Here is a 23,098-nt window from a genome sequence, read left to right as displayed (position 1 = left end):
ATTAAAAAAAAAATTCAAAGAAACACAGCGTTAAAGCACAATGCTTGGATTTTAATAAACTGTTCTTACTCTATTGCATGCTATGTAAGCCTCAGAGACGGAATTTAATTAAAAAACAATAGTTATTTCAAACATGTATTTCTATTTGTTCACTGTTAATATACAGTTGGTCTAATGATGAGATTATGAAAAATAGTCTAGGCTAATAATGTCTATCAATTAATTTTTCAGAGAAATATTTTTATTATGTTCTGATATCATGTAACAATTAGATTTATTTAGTCTCATGAGCAAAGTTGAAGTAGTAGATGGTAATCCTGGGAAACAGCAAACAAAGCCAATTTTTAATATTTTAGGAGCTCTATTTAAGCTCTACCTTAGCTCTATTTTAAAATAGATTGATATAGTAACAGCATAAATCAGATGCCAACATAAGAGCATCTGTCTGATGTGAAGTAGTGATGAGACAGCAGAAAAGGCAATGGATATGGCATCAGCATCCCCCAATTCATATTCTGGCTTCTACCACTTACTTTTTAATTTACATTTTTCAAAAATTTTATTTTTTAAGATGGAGATAGGGTCTCACTATGGTGCCCAGACTGGTCTCAAACTCCTGGGCTCAAGCAATCCTCCCACCTCAACCTCCCAAAGTGTTGGGATAACAGGCACGAGCCACTGTGCCCGGCCTCTGTCACTTATTAATCGCATGATGCTTGTCAAGTCACTAGGTCTCGGAGCCCTTAGTTTCCTGAGATGTAGAAAGGAGGTAACACCACCTCTCTTTTTTTTTTTTTGTGATGGAGTCTCACTCTGTCGCCCAGGCTGGAGTGCAGTGGTGTGATCTCGGCTCACTGCAACCTCCGTTCCCGGGTTCACGCCATTCTCCTGCCTCAGCCTCCCGAATAGCTGGGACTACAGGCACCCACCACCATGCCCCGCTAATTTTTTTTTTGTATTTTTAGTAGAGACGGGGTTTCACCATGTTAGCCAGGATGGTCTCGATCTCCTGACCTCGTAATCCGCCCACCTTGGCCTCTCAAAGTGCTGGGGTTACAGGCATGAGCCACGGCGCCTGGCCAACACTTCCTTTCTTATAGAGATGTGAGAAAGAACAGATAACATTTGTAAAAACTGCCTTGCACCTTTCTGACATAAACTATTTAACAAAGTATTAATTTTTAAAAAAAATCACAGAGAAAGTATAAAATGAATAATAAAAATGTATGAGTTTGGAACCCTTCTTTAAAGTTACAACAAAGTTTAAGATATACAAAGGACAGGGCTCAGAGCAGACCTATGGACTGAAATTCACTTTCAAGTTATGAGACCATGAATAAAATGAGTATATGTTAATGAAATGCTTATTGTCTAGCTGGGTGTATATATATATTTTACTTAATCCTAACAATCCTAGAAGGCAAAATATTATTATCTACATCATACTGATAAGATACAGTCTCAGAAATAACTTGGCCAGGATTGTGCAGTTTGTATTTGAATCTTATATTAAACTTCCAGTTCAGTGAAGTTAATATAGCAGTTGTAAGTCTTTATATGGGAGATTTTCTAAAATTCAAATGGTTAGTCAATGTTATATTTATTTGGTACTAGCTAAAAGGATCCTTTAAAAGACTTTCCACAATTATATAAAGCTATTTTTTCAGAGAATAAATGCTATTTAAAATAGTTTAATATTCAGTTAAACCAGCCTTGTCCCAAAGAAGTTTTAAGGGGACATTTTTCTTGTTTAAAAATCTTACTTGGCATTACACTGTTTACCAGGATGCAAGGTTCTTCCATTAAAAAAAATATTTACAGCATAAACATAATAGAGAATAGAAAAATCCAACATTTTACAATTCTATTAGGCTATAATAAAGTTTTATTTTGATGTTTAATATTTGAATATTTTCATTTTTCAGAGAGCCTACAAAACACATTCCAATATTGTAGCATATTTTAGATAAAAAAGTATTTAGAGCAGGATTTTTAAGATTTATGGTTTCTAGGTTACTGGTATTACAATTGGTTAAGGTGTGAAAGTCCAGTAGACTCCTGTCTCTTGTATTAATTGTCTGGGAATAATATTTTTACATTATGTTCTTGTATTACAAATGCAACATAACCAGACCATCTCTAAGGTATTTTATCTCATGAGCTCTAAATTAACCAAAACACACGTTTAATAATCAGATAAATGAAGTGTTATTCATTAATTCCATGGCACCTTGTAAGATGTCTTAGATAGATTTTTATTTTTTGGAGACGGAGTCTCACTGTGTTGCCCAGGCTGGAGTGCAGTGGCACAATCTCAGCTAATCGCAACTTCTGCATCCCAGGTTTAAGCGATACTATTGCCTCAGCCTCCTGAGTAGCTGGGATTACAGCCATGCCCAGCTAATTTTTTGTATTTTAGTAGAGACGAAGTTTCACCATGTTGCCCAGGCTAGTCTCGACCTTGAGCTCAGGCAATCCGCCTGCCTTGGCCTCCCAAAGTGCTGGGATTATAGCCATGAACACCGCGCCTGGCTTTTTTTTTTTTTTGAGATGGAGTCTCACTACTCTGTCACCCAAGCGGGAGTGCAGTGGCATGATCCTGGCTCATTCTAACCTCCATCTCCCAGGTTCAAGTGATTCTCCTGCCTTACACGCACGCATACCATGCCCAGCTAATTTTTTGTATTTTTAGTAGAGACGAGGTTTCGCCATGTTGGTCAGGCTGGTCTTGAACTCCTGACCTCTGGTGATCTGCCCACTTCAGCCTCCCAAAGTGCTGAGATTACAGGCGTGAGCCACAGCTGATAGATTCTTTTTAGGAACAATTTGACATTGAGAAAAAGAGTCTATATTGCAACTCACCACTGGATCTGTAGGATGAAAAATATTTAGTAACCGGTTACAAATCTCTCTAGGCAAAATATGGTCTTGACTTCCAGTATTTCCTGGGCGGATGCCACGCAGCGCCAAGAAAACTGCTAATGGGGATCCCATACAGAAGAAATTCTCAACCTAAAATGATAAAGTCATCTTAAAGTTTAAAAATGGTGAAGTGTTATTTTTCAACAAAATTTGGGCATGACAATATATGGCAAAATACAAATAATAAAATTATCTCTGAGTATATTCATTTTTAATAAGAGTTATCCAGATGGGCTCTGCTACCCCTTAACCATTCTAGAATAATCTATTTCCATGAGATACTTCATTATCTTTAAATCTAACAGAAGTTGAATACAAGGAAGATAAGGATCATTTTCTTAAATATTTGTATACACTAATCAAATATTTATTGAGGTACTACTTTGTGCGAAGTAATACGCTAGGTGCTGTGATGGATATAAAGACCAATAAGGCACAGCTTCTGCACCCAAAGTTTACAGTCCTGTGGGTAAAGCAGAATAAAATATGTGCATAACAGAGGGAAAGAATGCTTTAAGAGAGTGAAAAAAATAATTCCAACTTTGAAGGCTTTACAGAGGAGGTAGCATTTGCATTGGCCAGTAAAAGACGAAAAAGCTTTCTACAGCTGAGGCTGGATATTGGTGCTGGAAAGAATAACATTCCAGACTGAGAACCAAATGAACTAAAGCCAAGGTGGGAAATAACTTGGTTTATTTTATTTCATTATTATTTTTTGAGACCGAGTCTCGCTCTGTCACTCAGGCTGGAGTGCAGTGGTGGTGTGATCTCAGCTCACTGCAAGCTCCGCCTCCAGGGTTCACGCTGTTCTCCTGCCTCAGCCTCCCGAGTAGCTGGGACCACAGGCACCCTCCACCGAGCCCGGCTAATTTTTTTTTGTATTTTTAGTAGAGACAGGGTTTTACCGTGTTAGTTAGGATAGTCTCGATCTCCTGACCTCGTGATCCGCCGGCCTTGGCCTCCCAAAGTGCTGGGATTACAGGCGTGAGCCACCGTGCCTGGCCATAACCTGGTTTATTTTTGAGAATAAAAAGTCTGATAGGCTGGGTGCGGTGGCTCACGCTTGTAATCCCAGCACTTTGGGAGGCCGAAGTGGGTGGATCACAAGATCAGGAGTTCGAGACCAGCCTAGCCAACATGGTGAAACCCCATCTCTACTAAAAATACAAAAATTAGCTGGGCGTGGTGGCAGGCGCCTGTAAAACCAGCTACTCGGGAGGCTGAGGCAGGAGAATCACTTGAACTGGAGAGGCAGAGGTTGCAGTGAGCCAAGATCTCGCCACTGCACTCCAGCCTGGGCGACAGGGCAAGACTCCGTCTCAAAAAAAAAAAAAAAATAATGATGGTAGAGATGAAACTCAAATTCTACAATGGGATTACTCCAAAGACCATAGTCTTATGGCTTTTAAAAATATGTTATAACTTACCATATGGTTTTAAATGTATGGTGTATGTGTGTGTGCGTGTGTGTGTGTATATATATATCTTAAACACTTTGTAAGTAATGGAGATAGATTCAATTAAAAAACTCCTCATGTTTTAAAGCAATTTCTGCATCATTCCACATCTTAACCTGTGTGTTAAGTTCTTGTGATAAAAGAAACACATTTCAAGAAGAGGTAATATAGTATACTAGACATGAGCAAATATTCAACAGGAAATGAGTATTAGGAAACTTATGACATTTCCCATTTAACACTGCAAACAAGTTATTTGTTATTCAGCTACAGGGTATGTCCTTTCCGATAGTCTAGTCAATGCTGACACCTCTGCCACATTTTCCTAGAACACTGCTTTCAACAGGTAATTATGATACTTAAAAATCCTGCAAAGCTTCCCAATGCCCATATCAAATACAAGTTGATTATTTCTAGCTATTCCTGCTCTCTTACTGTCTCCTTGTTCTGACTCCTGTATATTCTAGCTAAACTAAGTTTGCTCGCCCAGCTCCAAGCTAACCCTGTGCACCTCTGTCTTGTGCTTTTGTCATATATTGTTCATCCATTGAAATGCCAGCTTTCCATCCCTGGAATCATTACTCATATACTTCCTCTGATTTTTTCTCACCACTGACCAACTAAGTGGTCATTATGATTTCTTAATTCTAAATAATAAATATTTCTCATCAGTCTCTATTTTTCTTTACCACTATTCTAGATTAGTTGATGTTTCTTGGGGTATATGAAGTTACACCCCTCCATGCCTCTGTTTATGCCATTCCTCTTACACAGAATAGCATCTCTCCTTTCTTTTGCTGGGCAATATCTAATTTACTGAGACCAAGTACAAATATCACTCCTTTGTAAACCTTTGCAGGCAAAGTTAGAACCTCCCTCTCGTACATATATTGTTCTGTATACTGATAATAGCATTAATAATACTGTGTTGTACAACCTGAGGACTAGGGAACTGACTTGTCTATTCTTTTCTTTGTACAACCAGAAACTAGCAGTGTCCAACATATAGTATATGTTGAATAAATATTTATTTTGAAAGAACAATAAACTTTCATTTGAATCCTAACGGCATATTTCAAATAACATTAAAAAAAATACTGAGATCAATGTTGAAGAACACATTGCTCTTTCCTTACCTTAAATTTTAAGGCAGGTGTTTGTGTCATAGATGATGCTTTCAATCCATGCAGCCGTTCTTCTATTTCCTTTAGCCTAAGAAGGGGCATGAGATTATATACACATACATATTTATAATTTCATAAATATTAGATGCTTGCTAGCTTACTAAAGTATAAAGATGCAGATGATGATGGCCCATTATCTCTCACATTAATCCTGGTTGACAGTATTTAATAAATGTCTCTGCCATAGTACAGAAAGTGTATAAAAATTTATGAAATAATTAGTAAAAGTACCCCAGTTGTCATGATACCTGCTGTTAATAGCTTTTTTTGTAGTAAAATGTGAGTCACATACAAGCACATATACATCTTTAAAAAAATTATACCAAATGGTTAATACCATATATACTGTTCTATCTCTCTTTTCTATACTTAAGACTTTAGAGATCTTTTCATTTCATTGCCTCCTGACCTACTTCAATTTTTTTTAACAACTATGACTGTCCAAAATACAGGTGAACCATAGTCTAACCCTTCTCTGTGATGAACATCATTTTCAATTACAATGTTTCATAGCTACTTAGATTTAGTAAATATGGAATTAAGTTATTATTATTATTATTTTTAAAGCTATACTTGGCCAGGCACAGTAGCTCGTGTCTGGAATCCCAGCACTTTGGGTGCCTCAGGTGGGTGGATCACTTAAGGTCAGGAGTTCAAGACCAGTCTGGCCAACATGGTGAAACCTCATCTCTACTAAAAATACAAAAATGAGCTGGGCGTGGTAGCAGATGCCTGCAATTCCAGCTACTGGGGAGGCGGGGGCAGGAGAATCACTTGAACCTGGAAGACAGAGGTTGTAGTGAGCTGAGATTATGCCACTGCACTCCAGCCTGGGCAACAGAGCAAGACTCCGTCTCCCCCCCCAAAAAATCTGTTATTTTCCATGCTTTTTTTTTTTTTTTTAAAGTTTTACTGGATTTATACATCTAAAATGCTGCTCCAGTCTTGCCAAACATGACATTTTATTTCAAAACTATCAATTATTTTGAAGCTATATTTATGTGTCTAGCCTACGGTACTTAAGATTCTAAATGAAATCCTTAGTTAACATCTATAAGACAAAAACAAAACGAGTAAAACTTTTAGTCAATTAGCACATTTGTTTTAATATGCTAGTAAATTATCAAAATGAATGATTTTTCATTGTTATATTAGAATTAATCAGATAAAGAGAACAAAGAAGATAAGGCATGTAACTAGAGATGAAGATAGGAATGTAGCAAATAATTAAAAGATAGTATCGGGAAGGCCACAAATGATTAAATAATTATAAAATCTATTTATAATTATGTAACAAATATAATTATGTTTATATATATAACATATGTAAAAAAAAATTTGCCAAAAAAAGTGCTTAAAAATTATTTTCAGAACAATAAGAAAGGTAGAAACCCACCTCGAAAGGTCAGTAAAACTACGAAAGATTATAAACTGGTAAACATTTTCAATAAGGATTCTATGCAGTGACTAAGCTTGGAATAAGTTTTAAATTTCACTCCTAACAAATTGTGAAGAAAAGATGAAAGGAAAACAAGGAGAATAACAAAAGAATTTATTTTATGCTACAGGAAAATGCATGTAATTAGCACGAAAATCAACAGTCTCTAGCTTGATTACGCATGCTATGTAGTAATCGTTGTATCCTAAACAATGCATTATTCATCATGAAATTCTTAGTTTTCTCCTAAGAGGTTCAGTAATTCCATAAAGACATTTAAAAATTTTTCAAAAGATTAGGATATTTTACCGTCGTTTTGTTATATAGAGTTCATCAAGAAGATGTCGTTCTTCATAGCTCATCCATCGTTCATCAGGCAACTCTTCTTCCTTTTGCAGCAACTGTTCATAGAGTCGAACTGGATTCCAGCCAGTCATTATGTCATAAGTAATTACACATCCCAAGGAATGTGATACTATTGAGACTTTACCCCCTTTTTCTTCAAAGTCTGGATTCCGAGAACAGAAAAGGGAATATAATCGATTCAGCTCTTGCTGAAGGCCTTTAACTAGCTGTTTGAAATAAGAAAACATTATCATATTAGAGTTGGCACTGACTACTATACACTTATTCTAAACTCAAATACATTAAGGTAGAAAAACATACATTACTGATTAAACATACCTAGGTTATTAAAATTAACTTAGGTCTTTCAAAATCTTGCAGGAATGAAGGTATACATACTATTATAATCCATATCATCACTAAGAATATAGGCAGATATTACATAGATCCTTTTGTAGTCCTTAAACCTAAAACTGTATAAGCCAGTAGTTCCCTAGATTAAAAAAAAAAAAAAAAAGTTCTACGCAGATACCAGTAAGATTTTCAAAGACCCCTGCAAATTTCTTTTTTGTTGTAACTTACCTACATGCAATTCTAAATTTTTGTACCTTGCAGATTTTAGTCAGTAAATTTTAGAAAATGAGTATCTGCGCTTATGATAATAGGTATATTAACATATTATAAATTATTGTGCTTTTAGATAGAGTAATGTAATAAAAGGCCACTGTATGATTGAAGAAAAAACTAAAGTTGATCTACTGGATATTTCAAAATTCCCACTAAGTTGGCAATACAGATATAAAAGTAAAAAGTTGCTTTCTATGTCTGGAAAGCAGGGCTATTTTAAGTTTAGAGGTTAATAATGTGGGGAGTATTTTCGTAATTTTTCTTTTTAAAACTGCTTTCTTTGAAATTAAGCTTTAACAAATATTACTGAAATATTCCATAAAGTCAGAATAAGGTTCTCTTGTTACCCAAACCCATCCTGGGCCCTGACCTGAGTTTTAAGGCAGTCTTCTCTTCTTCTTACCACTGCTTACTTCTATTTGATTATGAATTTCCTGCTGGATGTTCAATTTCTCATTTCAGTACTTCTTAATATACCAGCTGCTACTCTGACATATAAATATTAGTTATTTGTTGCTTCCATTTTCAGGCTTGTTACTATGTCTCAAGAGAAAACTAGCCACTATCAACTTTTATTGAAAATTCTTTATCTGCTGACACAACCTGAAAATCATTCTTTATGTACTTTATGATTGGCACGGTTAGCAGTAACATGAATAAAGGGATGATGGTCTCTGTTGACATCTCAGAGCTTCACAATGCAATACTGGTTAAAGCTAAAGGTCTAGTCAAAGCTCTGAAACTATCATGTCTGATGAAATATATTCAGCTGATGAAGAAAGAAAAGGATAAGACAAGCTTGCAGCATGTGGAAGGATGATAAGCTGCCTTTTCTCTAGGGAGAAATGCCAAAGTTTTATTTTAATTAGACTCTTTTTTTCATCAGGAAGTAAAAAAGAATTACATGCTTTAGTGCAATAGTTCTCCAATTTGCAACATGCATCAGAATAACCCGGAGGGCTTGTTAAATACAGATTTCTAGGTACCATCCCAGACTTTTTGATCCCGAAGTGCTGAGATGTGGCCTGGGAATTTGCATTTCATTATGCTCCCAGAAGATGTTGATGCTATTGGCCTGAGGACCACACCTTAGAAACTACTGATTTAATGGCAATGTACATAAACATCTTCTAAGACATGGGTTGTAAGTAAAACTCTAATTAATAAGTTTCAGGAATATGCAGTGTGAAATACTATATTGCTGTTTGAAGGGAGCTATAATATGATTTGGATTTGGCTTTGATAACAATATCAACCAATCCTTAAAATTTCATTATTTTCCTGATTTACAATCTACATGAGGTAGGTACAGAGAAGGCTAATGCTTAGATAAAATAATTTCCTTTAAAAGCAGCAGTTCTTAATCGTTTTTATTTTTGAAGACCTTGATTTTAAGACTTGTACCATGTAAATCTCAAAGCACTAACAGATACATACTTTAGTACTCTGATAAAACGTACCCAATCTTTTTGTTTTTATAAAATACCAGCCTACTCCCATATTAAAGTTTTTTTTTAAAAAGGAAATAACACTACCAGTAATTAACCTATTTCATATTCAAAAATTTTAAAACATCTCTCACTACACCAAATACTTCATTAGTTTGGCAATCACATATGGGTAAAAAAACAAGATCAAATTATCTAAGGCAGAGAAAGTCTATTTGATACTAAAATATTTCACTATGGAATGAGGCATAGCACGGACAGTTTCTGAAGAGCTGATGATGTCATCTGTTTTAATAATTATACACTTGAATAGAAATGGCCTTTGTATTTCCTTAATAGAGCATATCTGGATATGGTAGCATTTTCTTTTTCTATTGCTTATGCATATATATGGGACATCTGTGGTCAGACATTATGATTCTGAAAGTCAACTTTTTAAACAGCTTTGTACTACCTCTAAATGCTTCTGTATCTCATCTGCTCATCAGTGAAAGGAGAAATTAATATCTATGTTGTATCCAACAAGTTTACTCTAATTGGAATTTTTTTTCTTTTCCTTCTCGTTTCTGATCCAATTATATTCTCCCAATTAGGATCCCTTTGTGACCAACTGTATTCATTTGGGACATCTCAGCCAAGATTAACAATATACCCTGGGATCTTAACTTTATTATCTATTAGATCTACAATATGATCTAATCAAGTCAGCAAACCTCTTACACAGTAAGCACTGGATAGCTTTTTAAAAGTTTAAAACAATTTCTAATTTCCATGACCACTGCTCAAGAGTAAAAATTTATGAAGGAAATGAACATAAGGAGGAAAAACCAGGGAGTTTCAAGAGTTGAGTCCAAACACACAAAATATGGCTGAGGAATAGAGTTAGTCCTTTGCTCTCCCTGCTTCAAGAAATTGTGATGAGAAAATGTAATTTAGAGAGTTCTACTCGTAATTTAGAGAGTTCTAGTCATATATATCAATTAAATAATTCAAATAATGTCAAGATACAGCTAGGACAATTCTCTATATAATTCTTCATTTTTAAAAGCTATTGAAAAGAGAGTTCAGATTTACACAAGATGTACAGTTCTCTCTGGATTTCTTGTGTTACTTTAGGGTTGAAGTAAGGGCCAAAGGCTCTCTGATGATCTCTTGATAGTCTGAAATTAATTTTTTTGGTTGATTTTTTAAAACTGGTCCTCAGAAAGTCATCTGAGAAGTACTGATTGATATACACAACTTTTCCCCTAACCATGACTTTTCAGGAATTATTAGGAAAACCATTAATTAGGGTTCTCCCATGAGCACGTAAGAATGTGAGAGTTAAAAGGGACCTCAGCGATGATCTAATTTAAACTGCTTTGAAGCTAGGAGTCCCTTCAGTAGCATCCCTGAGAAATGGTCACTCAGTCTCTATTTTAGTGCATATCTCCATTTTTAAAGTGTCCACTTCTATCTTTAGAGACAGCTTTGTTACTACACAGCTCCGTACAGTAAACAAACATGTTCCTTCCCATATTTTCTATCCACTGACCTTTACTTTTTAGAGTTAACAGAATAAGTCTATTAAAAATATGGTGGCCCTTGAAATACATAAATACAAATATACACATAATCAATCATAACTTGAATGTCTAAAGACCATGAATTGTACTGGAAACTTTATACACATTTCATCTTTAATCCTAATGACAAACTTTATCAGTACATATTTTATCCCATTTTATAAGTGGGGAAGCTAAGAAAGTGAGAAATTTGATCTAAGAACACAGAGCTGGTTAAGTGGCAGGTTTTGTTGTTGTCGTTGTTTTTGTTTTTTTTAGATGGAGTTTCCCTCTGTCACCCAGGCTGGAGTGTAGTGGTGCGATCTTGGCTCACTGCAACCTCCGCCTCCCAGGTTCAAGTGATTCTCCTGCCTCAGCCTCCTGAGTAGCTGAGATTACAGGTGTGCACCACCATGCCTGGCTAATTTTTGTATTTTTAGTAGAGACGGGGTTTCACCATGTTGGTCGGGCTGGTCTCCAATTCCTGACCTCAAGTGATCTGCCTGCCTTGGCTTCCCAAAGTGCTGGGATTATAGAAGTGGCAGGCTTTGAATCTCCATCTATTTGACTACAAAGGCTCAGAGAAGAAGGGGGGAAAAGGCTCTTTAAAATGCCTCACAAATAAACCAAACAAGGTTCATTCACCAGGCATGTGACTTACTCCAAATCATTCCTTCTCTAAGGAAACATATATTTTTAAATAATTTATCCTAGAATATTGCCTAACACCAATCTCATGTTAATGGATTTTAATTTACAGAATCAACTTCTCTTTTTAAAAATAGGAATACGCCAGGCACAGTGGCTCACACCTGTAATCCCAGCACTTTGGAAGGCTGAGGTGGGAGGATCACTTGAAGTCAGGAGTTCAAGACTAGCCTGGGCAACATGGTGAAACCCTGCCTTTACTAAAAACAAAAAAACTGGCTGGGTGTATTGGTGCGTACCTGTAGCCCCAGCTATTCAGGAGGCTGAGGCGTAAGAATCACTTGAGGTCAGAAGACGGAGGCTGCAGTGAGCTGAGATCGTACCATTGCACTCCGGCCTCAGTGATACCCTGTCTCCAAAAAAAAAAAAAGTTTGCCCTCCTCTCACTTAGGAAGCATCCCTTTTGTTCTTCACAATGCCTTAAGCAGTGTTTTCCCAGAATTCCTGGGATAGTATCAAGTAGGGGAACTGTTAAAAATACAAAATCACAGGCTCCATATCAGAACCACCGAATGAAAATCTCTGGGAGATCTGGGAAACTATTCCTTTCCTTTTTTTTTTTTTTAAATGAGATGGGCTCTCCCTCCGTGGCCCAGGCTGGAGTGCAATGGCGTGACCTCGGCTAACTGCAACCTCCGCCTCCCGGGTTCAAGAGATTGTTCTGCCTTGCCCTCACAAGTAGCTGGGACTACAGGTGTCTGTCACCATGCCTGGCTAATTTTTCTATTTTTAGTAGAGATGGAGTTTTGCCATGTTGGCCAGGCTGGTCTGAACTTCCAGCCTCAAGTGATCTGCCCGTCTCGGCCTCCCAAAGTGCTGGGATTACTAGCATGAGCCACCATGTCCGGCCTCTTTTCTTTTTTTGAGATGGAGTCTCGCTCTGTCACCCAGGATGGAGTGCAGTGGCGTGATCTCGGCTCACTGCAAGCTCCGCCTCCCGGGTTCATGCCATTCTCCTGCCTCAGCCTCCCAAGTAGCTGGGATTACAGGCACTTGCCACCACATATGGCTAATTTTGTATTTTTAGTAGAGATAGGGTTTCTCCATGTTGGTCAGGCTGGTCTCAAACTCCCAACCTAAGGTGATTCACCTGCCTAGGCCTCCCAAAGTGTTGGGATTACAGGTGTAAGCCACCGAGCCCGGCACGGCCTCCTCTCATTTGAAAATAATTTCAAATATATAAAATGTTGCAAAATAAAAATAACACAAAGATCACTCATATAACCTTTACCCAGGTTCACATATTGTTAGCATTGTATCCCACTTGCTTTATTCACTTGTTCTGTTTCTATGATAAACACATAAACCCTCACCTTTTTTGGGAATCATTTGAGGATATATTATATATGTCACGGTCTTTTACCCCTAAATTCTTCAATTTAGATATGGCATTAGCTATATGTCTCTTTAGCATCCTTTAATCAGGAACATTTTCTGCAGCCACTCTGCCTTTATGATACTGATTTTCTTTTTCTTTTTTTTTGAGACGGGGTCTCACTGTCACCCAGGTTGGAGTACAGTGGTGTGAGAACAGCTCACTGCAGCCTCGACCTCCCAGGCTCAAGGAATCCTTTCTGGCCTCAGCATTCCGAGCAGCTGGGACTACAGGCCCAAACCACCATACATGGCTGATTTTTAAAAAATTATTTTTGGTAGAGACGGGGTCTGGCTATGTTGTCCAGGCTGGTCTAGAACTCCAGGGCTCAAATGATCCTCCTACCTTGGCCTCACAAAGGGCTGGGATTACAGGCATGTGCCACTGAACCCAGCCTGATAATGATATTTTTAAAGAATACAGTGTCATTCCTACTTTTTATTACAACATCCTCATTTTGTGTTTGTCTGATGTTTCCTCATTGTCAGAATACTGTATAAGTGATATGTTCTCCTCTGTATGTCATATCCAGAGGTGCAAAATGTCCATCTGCTCCTCAGGAATACCCAGTTTAGGTATTGCTTGATTTCTCCAGTGTATAATTATTGTTGCTCTTTCTTAAACGAATCATCAGTTTGTGGGGATATACTTTATGACCATGTACATATCCTGCTCCTCATCAAAATACTGCCTTCAATTTAGTATCCATCAATTTGTGTCCAGTCTTCTCTTACCTAATCCTACCATGATAGCTGTAAAATGGTTTTCCAACTCCAGGATTCCCTCCATCAGCTGGCCTTTGGCATTCTACTGTAAGCAAGGATTCTCCTTTTTCCCCATGTTATTTATTTATAGTCAATATGAACTTCTAATAATTTTTTCAATGATTTATAAATAATACTTTTGGTGCTCAAATTGTTCCAGATTTGGCCAGTGAGAGCTGCTTAATTTGGCACTGTGTTCCTGTGACCTACCCCATAATTCTTTTGAGCATCTTCCTACCTTCTGTCATAACAAGTTGTTCCAGCCCCAGAATCAGCCATTTTCCTGAGGAACCCTGATTTTCCTCAGTGGGAAATAATAGCGCTAGAGGAAGAGATCTGGGTGCTAGGTGTGCTCGATTAGGGTGTCTTTGCTTATTGGCCACTTCGGTGGGCAAGGTTAGGAAGTGCATGCGTGAACAGGCATACCCTGTTTTATGGCACTTTGTAGACACTGCATTTACAAATTGAAGGTTTGTGGCAACCCTGCGCTGAGTATATCTACTGTTGCCACTTTTCCAACAGTGCTCACTTCATGTCTGTGTGTATTTTATAGCAATAAAGTATTTTAAAATTAAGGTATATATACTTGTTTAGACATAATGCTGTTGCACACTTAACAGAATACAGTGTAGCATAACCATAATTTTCTATGCACTGGGAAACCAAAAAATTTGCATGACTTGCTTTACTGTTTTTATTGCTTTATTGTGACATTCACTTTATTGCGGTGGTCTGAAACCAAATCTACAGTATCTCTGAGGTATGCCTGTATATATACATATTCACTTACATATATAAGTAATACTCACAACACACATGCATATTTTAGAAATTGTTGAATTTACAATGATACCCTCAAATTCCAGTACCCGCCACCCCTACCCTGGGTTTTTTTTTGCTGTTATTTTTAATGAGTATAGAAATGATTCTCATCAGGGATGTTTGAAAATCACTGCTAAAGATTGCTGATGAATTTCAGTCACAAGTTCTCATGCTCTCCCATGAAATTCATCTGGATCAAAAGACAAACTAATTCAAAGGACCAGGTGTTCCCTTTGCCCCCCATTTATCATAGACATTGGTTCCCTCTTCCTACTATCTATTTTATTCAGTTCCATTCTGAGGACAATTATCTTTCCACATGTAAGAGCATTACAGAAAGTGACCATTTGCTCAGTCACCACTAGCCAATGACCAGAGCTTTGAGCCCTCTTAGGGGTACCACCAGCCATATATATGCAGGTATGTGTATGCGTATGGTAACATGTGCTCTGATATCCTCCTCCCTGCACTCTGACTGGTTTCACTTCTAATATTATAGTCTGTGCTATACAACTCCAGAAGGGAATCGTAAACATACCAAAAATTTACAAGTATAATTCATTATTTTCCTTATGTTCTACTCTCTTCCCCTACAAAAATCTGCTTCCCCTTCCTCCATTTATAGTTAATATCAGAACCATCTACGAGTTGCCTAAGCTAGAAATTGTAAGCATCATCTGTCTCTTCCCTTCCTGTATCACCCATAACAAATCATTTCAAGACCACTTAATTCTATCATATTTTGAATCTATCTCTTCTCTTTATTCCTATTAACACTATTTTGGGTTAGAACTTTGTTATCGCTCACTTGAATTTATAAAGATAGAATTGGGGTATGGGATATAACTGTTTTTTCCTTTTTTCATCCTCAAGAACATAAAAATATTGGAGAGAAATGAGACACAAACAACACTATCTGTTACTTCCTTTGCCAAGTCTATGCCACTTTACTAGCTTAAAACAACAAAATGTGTCAAAATGTGCTCAGAAAATATTTGGCAAATTACATTTATAAGTTAATACATATAAAACAATAAACCTGTTAACTCTGAAATACTTTACATGGCTATTATAAAGATAGTTATAGGTTATGGAACCTTAAGAAATCTAAGATCTTTATACAGAAAACATATACACAAAATCCTACTGTCAGGCTACACTCCATACTTAGTTTTTCAAAGCTTACTTAGGAATATTTTTAGATTAAAAAAATTGATTAAAAAAAGCTCCCACAGAAAACATCAAACCCTTCTTTCTCTTATGAAAGCAGAGGTATCTATAGGCAGCAACATGTCTGTTTCAGCATTGAAGAATTTTACTCAGAATTCAAAAAACTAAAATGATTTGATATTATAGTACCTGTAATAATAGTAATTCTTGACTGCCATGTGCCACATGTTAATATAAGCATTACCTCAATTAATCTTTACAAGAATGCTATGAAGTAGCTACTTGTTAGAATATCCACTTTGCAGATACAGAAGCCATACAGAAATTAAGTGTTACAGTGGGACTGGAATCAGGCAGTCTATCTCTAGAGCCCATATACACTTTGCGAAAAGTAATTTCTACTGCATGGTTTTTAGAACAAAAATTGGGGCCATATATGACTATGATGAAATATGGAAATGTAATTTATCTTAAGTACTATAACAATAAGCCTAAATGCTTTTTTCAGAGGGAAAAAAAGAGTAATTGCAAAAATTTCCATGGATTTCTCTTCCTTCCACACATTTCATAAATATGGACCTATGTATTGTAATATTTTAACCTTTCTTGAAGGCAGAGACTCCCCCTTATACAAGATCCTTGTACAGTATCTTATATATAGTTCTCAATAAACACATTTTCAATAAACATGTAGACCATATTCTTAGTTCAAAACACCTTTAGCCAGCTGATTCAGTATACATAAATATTATCAAATCTTACCTGGGATTCCTGATAAATAAATTTTACCAACGTGACAGATCTTACTTTCAAACACTTGTACTCATTTTCCCTGTCTCCCTGCTAATGAAGGGTAAGAGTCTGCAGTAAAGTGGCCCCCTGTTAGCCTGTGTTTGGCACAGAGGAGGGCTCACTAAATATTTACTGATTAAAGGCCCAGGAAAGTCAAAATAATCAGCCAATAAATAACAGAGAGACTGGCTATCTTGTGAACACAGAGGAGAGAAGTGGTAAACAGTGTAAGCTGTGAAGCTATATTGCCTGGGTTCAAATACTGGCTCTGCCACTTATTAAGCGAGACACAATGAGCAAACCTTAAAATCTCTCTTGGCATCAGTTTCCTCATTCTTCAAATGAGGATACTAATCATACCTACTTCACAGGATTTTTTAAAATAAGGATTAAACAAGTTAACACGTTAGGCAATTAACAAATGTTAGTTATTCCTACTAAACAGAATTCCTTTCCCTCTTATCAATAAAGTGACAAAATGCATTTGGTGGAGATTCTCTCATCTTCTTGAATAAACCTTCACCTCTTGCCCCAGTGTTACTCTTGGGAGGCATCGGCTCCACTACCATTTGAAAACTGTACGAATTCATTACAGAAGTGAAGCAATAAACGTCCATCATATACAAAAAATGTAAAGGACATTTTATGTCTAAAACTCTTTTGTGAAGACAACAGTCACAGATATAATCAGATTTATGAACACTGTTACTTCTCAAAGAGCTATTTTCTAACCAGTCCCCCACCTGAGACTATCTGTTTCATTAACGGTCCTAATGTTTTGTTTGAAGACTATCAAATTTATTAAAAGTAGGCTATTTATAATGAATTCCTGTAATTTCTCATTTGCTTAAAAAATGTAAAAATTCAGGACATTTGTAAGTTATCACTAAAAAATACCCACCAGCAAGATAATCATGATACTTACTTCATCTCTATAAAGCGGACTAGTATAATACATTATGTCCATTGCACTGCTGTTCAGCATATCCCTTAAACCTCGTACTTTGTCAGGAGTAATGGAATCAACAGTGTCTACAAAAACAAGCAAAAAAACCAAGTAAATTAAACTTATAGAAAGTCTCTGTTATACAGAAATAATAGCGAAGAAAATTACATTGCCTGAAATAGTAACTATTTAACATTTAAATATTCAAGACCAGCTTTGGCTCTAATGAATCTTCCCTTCCTGTAAAATACCACAAGAAAAAAACAGTAAAAGACAAAATAGGAGATGAAAAGAAACATTAAAGGATGAAAGCCGTTATCAAATCTATAAAGCGTCACCCTTTTTTGTATGTTATGGCTTTTGTATGAAATTCAGGGGTACCCAGAGCAAAACGAGGCCACATATTTTAGAACAAGTGTCAAAACACAATCCCAAGTCTTTTTGTACCTCCTTTTCTGTTTCCTCTCCTTTTTGAGATGGAGTTTTGCTCTGTCCTCCAGGCTGGAGGGCAGTGGGGTGATCTTGGTTCACTGGCTCAAGTAATTCTCCTGCATCAGCTTCCTGAGTAGCTGGGATTACAGGTGCATGTCACCCGCCCAGCTACTTTTTGTATTTTTAGTAGAGATGGGGTTTTACCATGTTGGCCAGGCTGGTCTCTAACTCCTAACCTCAAGTGATCTGTCTGCCTAGGCCTCCCAGAGTGCTGGGATTACAGTTGTGAGGCATGCACCTAGCCTGTTTTTTTGATCTATGCACCTTCAGCTTGGCAATACACATGTAGACTGCCTAGAGCCACTGGTGGCAACCAGCAACAAGTCAAAAAGTCATCCTACAATTTGCATCTATCTTTAGTGAGCCAAAGATTCTGTGGGCAAGAACTGTCAGATCACAAATATGCACAAAGGCAAATAAATCAGCAATTTTATCAGTAAACAAGATAAAGGTGGTGTAATTTACTCTCTTGAAAAAAATTGCTACATAAACTCATTTTCAAACCAGTACACCCTTCCACGAGTTATGCTAACCTATGGAAATTCTACCATGGAAAGATTATTCTATTAGACACCTAATAAAATTATTAGAGATAAGGAAAATTTTACATTTCTTATAGAAATACAAAGCACTATACTTGGATGAATACTGTGATTTGAAAGCACAAGGAGAGCAGAAGGCATATAATTTTAGTGAAACAAAATTTCTTTTATTCCTTTTCACTTTATTGGCTTAGGTTATTTTATTTATTCCTCCACTTTAATACAATGTAATAATAACAGGAAGGCAAAGACAAGCAAAAGTTCTTTTTTTTTTTTTTTCAAAATTGGAAAGGGAAATATTGTTGCTGTTTGTGGTTGTACAACATATTTACAGGCTGTACCTATTTTTAAATTGTAAAAGTGAAAGGTGTACTACCATGCTGATCTGAAAATACTTCAAATGTCATTTTAATGCATTTCCAAAAAAAGTTTTTACTGTGAAATACAGACACATATAAATAAAGGTATTTAATTATGAATGGGCAGTTTAAAGAATAATTCATAAAAAGAAGAACATGTTCATACCATCTAGTTTAAGAATACTGCCAGTATCTTACAAACCCACCATATATTCTGAAATGATCATAGGCCTCTCTAGCAGAGAGAGAGAAGTAACTACAGGTAAGAGGTTTGTATTAATTGTGCTTTTCCTTTTCCTTATAGATTTACTACATGTCCAATAATATTAATAACTGTACCCAATTACTTCTACAGAATTTACTATGTGCCAGAGCCTAAGTATTTTACCTCGTTCTGACCACTGTGTAAATTGAGGTATTATCTATGGTTTGCTTGCACCCTTCCACCTAATCTTATGTTTCTGAGATTCATCCAAGTTGATGCATATAGCTGCAATCCACTCTTTTTCACTGTTGTATAATATGCCACTCTATACCTATATCAAAATTTATCCATTCTCTTTCTAGAGTTATTTGAGTTTCTGGTTTTTTGCTACTACTTATAAATCATGATCCTAAATAACACTGTTTTACATGTCTCCTGGTGCACATGCTTAAGAGTTTCTTTAGAGTATATCTCTAAGAAGTGGAACTACTGTGTCAAAGGGCACATGCACCTTCAACTTTATAAGATGATGTTAAATCTTCCAAAGTGACTATACCAAGTTTCATTCCCAACAATAGTGAATGAAAACTCTCACTACTATACAACCCCAACAACACTTGGTATTGTCACTTTCTTAAATTTTTGCTTGATGGGTATGAACGATACTTCACTGTGGCTTTAATTTGCATCTCCTTGATTACTAGAAAAAAATATACATACATAAATTTAAAAAATCTTTTCTTTCCCACTTAAGTTTCTTGTCCTTTATTCTGGATATGAAACTTTTGGCGGTTATATCTGTTGCTCTGTTATAACATCTTTTTCTCAGTTTGTGGCTTGTCTTTCTTTTTTTATGGTCTACTGGTAAAGAGAAGTCCTTAATTTTAATCTAATCAAATTTGTTAGTTTATAGTTGCATTTTTTTTGTATATTAAGAATTCTTTCCCTGCACCTTGAGGTTGTAAAGGTAGTGTTTTGTATATTTTTCTAAAAAGTTTTAAGGTCTTGGCTTTCATATTATCATGTTTTTGATCCATGTGAAATGTGAAGTAGAGATCATTTTTTACTTTTTTCCCCCATAGGACACCCAGTTACCATATGCCATTTATGGAACAGGCCATCCTTTCACCAACGATCTGTAATGCCAGGTATGACAGGTTTCCTGTTTAGGGAATCTCTAATCTGGTACACAGGTCTATTTGCCTATCCTTGTGCCAAGGATATTTACAGAAGTTTGAATACAGTACTAGGTATGGCTACCTAGTAGGTCAAGACTCTACCCCTCAAATCCGTCATTCTGTGTTTCGGCTATTTTCAGACCTTTGTTCCTTTTTTATTTCTTTTTTTTTTTTTTTAAATTTTATGGGTACATAGGAGGTATATACATTTATGGGGTACATGAGATATTTTGATACAGGCATGTAATACATAGTAATCACATCATGGAAAATGGGGTATCCACCCCCTCGAGCATTTATCCTTTGTGTTACAAACAATCCAGTACTACTCTTTTAGTTATTTAAAAATGTGCCACTAATTTATTATTGATTATAGTCACCCTGTTGTGCAATCAAATATTAGGTCTTATTCATTCTATTTTTTTGTACTTATTAACCATCCCCACCTCCCTAGTATCCTTTCCAGCCTCTGATAACCAGCCTGCTCTCTATCTCCGTAAGTTGTTTTGATCCAACAAATGAGAACATCTGCTGTTTGTCTTTCTGTGCCTGAGTATATAATGACCTCCCGTTCCATCCATGTTGTTTCAAATGACAAGATCTCATTCTTTTTTATGGCCAAATAGTACTCCATTGTACATATGTACTACATTTTCTTTATCCATGCATTTGTTGATAGACACTTAGGTTGCTTCCAAATCTTGGCTATTGTAAACAGTGCTGTAACAAACACAGGATGCTGCAGACATCTATTCAATACACTGACTGCCTTTCTTTTTAATATATACCCAGCAGTGGGATTACTGGATCATATGGTAGCTCTATTTTTAGTTTTTCGAGGAACCTCCAAGCTGTTCTCCATAGTGGTTGTACTAACTTACATTCCTACTGACAGCATACGAGGGTTCCCTTTTCTCCACATTTCACCAGCATTTGTTATTGCCTGTCTTTTGGATATAAGCCATTTTAACGAGGGTGAGATATGTCATTGTAGTTCTGATTTGCCTTTCACTGATGATCAATGACGTTGGCACCTTTTCATATGCCTGTTTGCCATTTGTATGTTGTCTTTTGAGAAATACCTACCAAATCTTTTGCCCATTTTTTTGATAAGATTATTAGATTTTTTTTCCTATACAGTTGAGCTCCTTATATATTCTGGTTATTAATCTCTTGTCAGATGGGTAGTCTGCAAATATTTTATCACATTCCGTGTGCTGTCTCTTGACTTTGTTTAGCCCTTTGTTCTTTGATAATCATTTCAGAATCAGTTTGTCAAGTTTCATGGAAAAACTCTGGAAATCCTGATTGGAATTACATGGAATCTATAGATCGATTTGGGAGAATCCACACCTCTAGAATAACGAATTTTCCAATCTAAGGAAATTATCTTTAAGTTGTGTTTAAGGTCTTTTAATTGTTTAATTTGTAACATAAATATACTTCTTTTGCTAGATTTATTTCTTGGAACTTTATATTTTTGATGCTATTTGTCTGTTCTTGGTATACGGAAATGCAATTATGTTTATATATGGAATTTCTATGTCACAACCCTAATAAATTACTTTATTAATTCTAATAAATTTTTTTTCTTTTTCTTTTTTCCCAGATATGGGGTCTCTGTTACCCAGGCTGGAGTGCAGTGGTTATTCACAGGTGTTATCCCACTAATGATCATCACAGGAGTTTTGGCCTGCTTTTTCTCCAACCTGGGCTCTTTCACCTCTCCCTGCTCCTGAAAGGTCATCATATTGATAGTGAACTTGGTGTGAACACCTGCTTGGCATAGTGCACTACAGCACAAAACTCCTGGACTCAAGTGATCCTCCTGCCTATGCCTCCGAGTAGCTGGGACTACAGCCACATGCCACTCTGCCCGGCCTAATAATTTTTCTGTATATTCTTTTGTATATTCTGAGTAGACAACCATATGACCTACAAATCAAAACAGATGTTTCTGAGTCTTTGTAACTATTATTTCTTTTTCTTATCTTACTGCACTAAGACTTTCAAGCAGAATGTTTAAATTATAAGAGTGGATATCTTTGGCTTATTCCTGATTTAAAGGAAATGGTTTTAGCCTTTCACTGCCAAAGAACGCAATGATGTGTGCTGTAGGTAGATACCCTTTTAAAATTATTTTTAAATTTACACACAATAAAATTGACTTGCATGTGTAGTTTTACGTAACTACTGCCAGGATCAGGATATTGAACTGTTCCATCACCCTGAAAAACTTCTACATGCTGCTCCTATAAATTCAAATCCTCCCTGCTTCCCCTAACTCCTGCTAACCAATGATCTGTTCTCTGTCCCTGAAGTTTTGCCTTTTCCAAAATGTCATGAAAATGGAAGCATAAAGTATATAAACTTTCAAGACTGGCTTTTTTTTTTTTTTTTTTGAGACAGGGTTTCACTCTGTTATCCAGGCTGGAGTGCAGTGGCACAATCTTGGCTCACTGCAACCTCTGTCTCCTGGGTTCAAGTGATTCTCGTGTCTCAGCCTCCCAAGTAGCTGGGATTACAGATGCCCACCACCAAGCCCGGCTGATTTTTTTTGTATTTTTAGTACAGACAGGGTTTCACCATGTTGGCCAGGCTGGTCTCAAACTCCTGACCTCAAATGATCCACCTGCCTCAGCCTCCCAAAGTGTCAGGATTACAGGTGTGAGCCACTGCGCCCAGCCTAAGACTGGCTTCTTTCACTCATCAGAATGCCTTTTATACTACCAAAGTAGCTTAAACCTAACAGAAATTACAAACTCAGGAGTTTTACTAAA

The 23,098-nt window shown here is 36.5% G+C and overlaps 1 protein-coding gene across 7 annotated transcripts in view; it reads right to left on the bottom strand.

Moving 5' to 3' along the window:
* Positions 1 to 23,098, bottom strand: part of DDHD1 (DDHD domain containing 1) — a 120,563-nt gene that overhangs the window by 11,887 nt on the left and 85,578 nt on the right. For all 7 annotated transcript variants that reach the window (XM_009211550.3, XM_009211551.3, XM_009211552.3 and 4 more), the window contains 4 exons: positions 17,522 to 17,628; positions 7,311 to 7,573; positions 5,516 to 5,591; positions 2,863 to 3,012 (listed from right to left, as the gene is read on the bottom strand). In XM_009211550.3, the coding sequence (XP_009209814.1) occupies positions 2,863 to 3,012; positions 5,516 to 5,591; positions 7,311 to 7,573; positions 17,522 to 17,628 (596 nt within the window). The remainder of the gene's footprint in view (positions 1 to 2,862; positions 3,013 to 5,515; positions 5,592 to 7,310; positions 7,574 to 17,521; positions 17,629 to 23,098) is intronic.

The sequence above is a fragment of the Papio anubis genome, chromosome 7 (genome assembly GCF_008728515.1).
Source record: "Papio anubis isolate 15944 chromosome 7, Panubis1.0, whole genome shotgun sequence".
Taxonomy (NCBI): Eukaryota; Metazoa; Chordata; class Mammalia; order Primates; family Cercopithecidae; genus Papio; species Papio anubis.
Note: the sequence above shows the minus strand (reverse complement) of the source record. Positions and strands in the feature narration are given on the sequence as shown.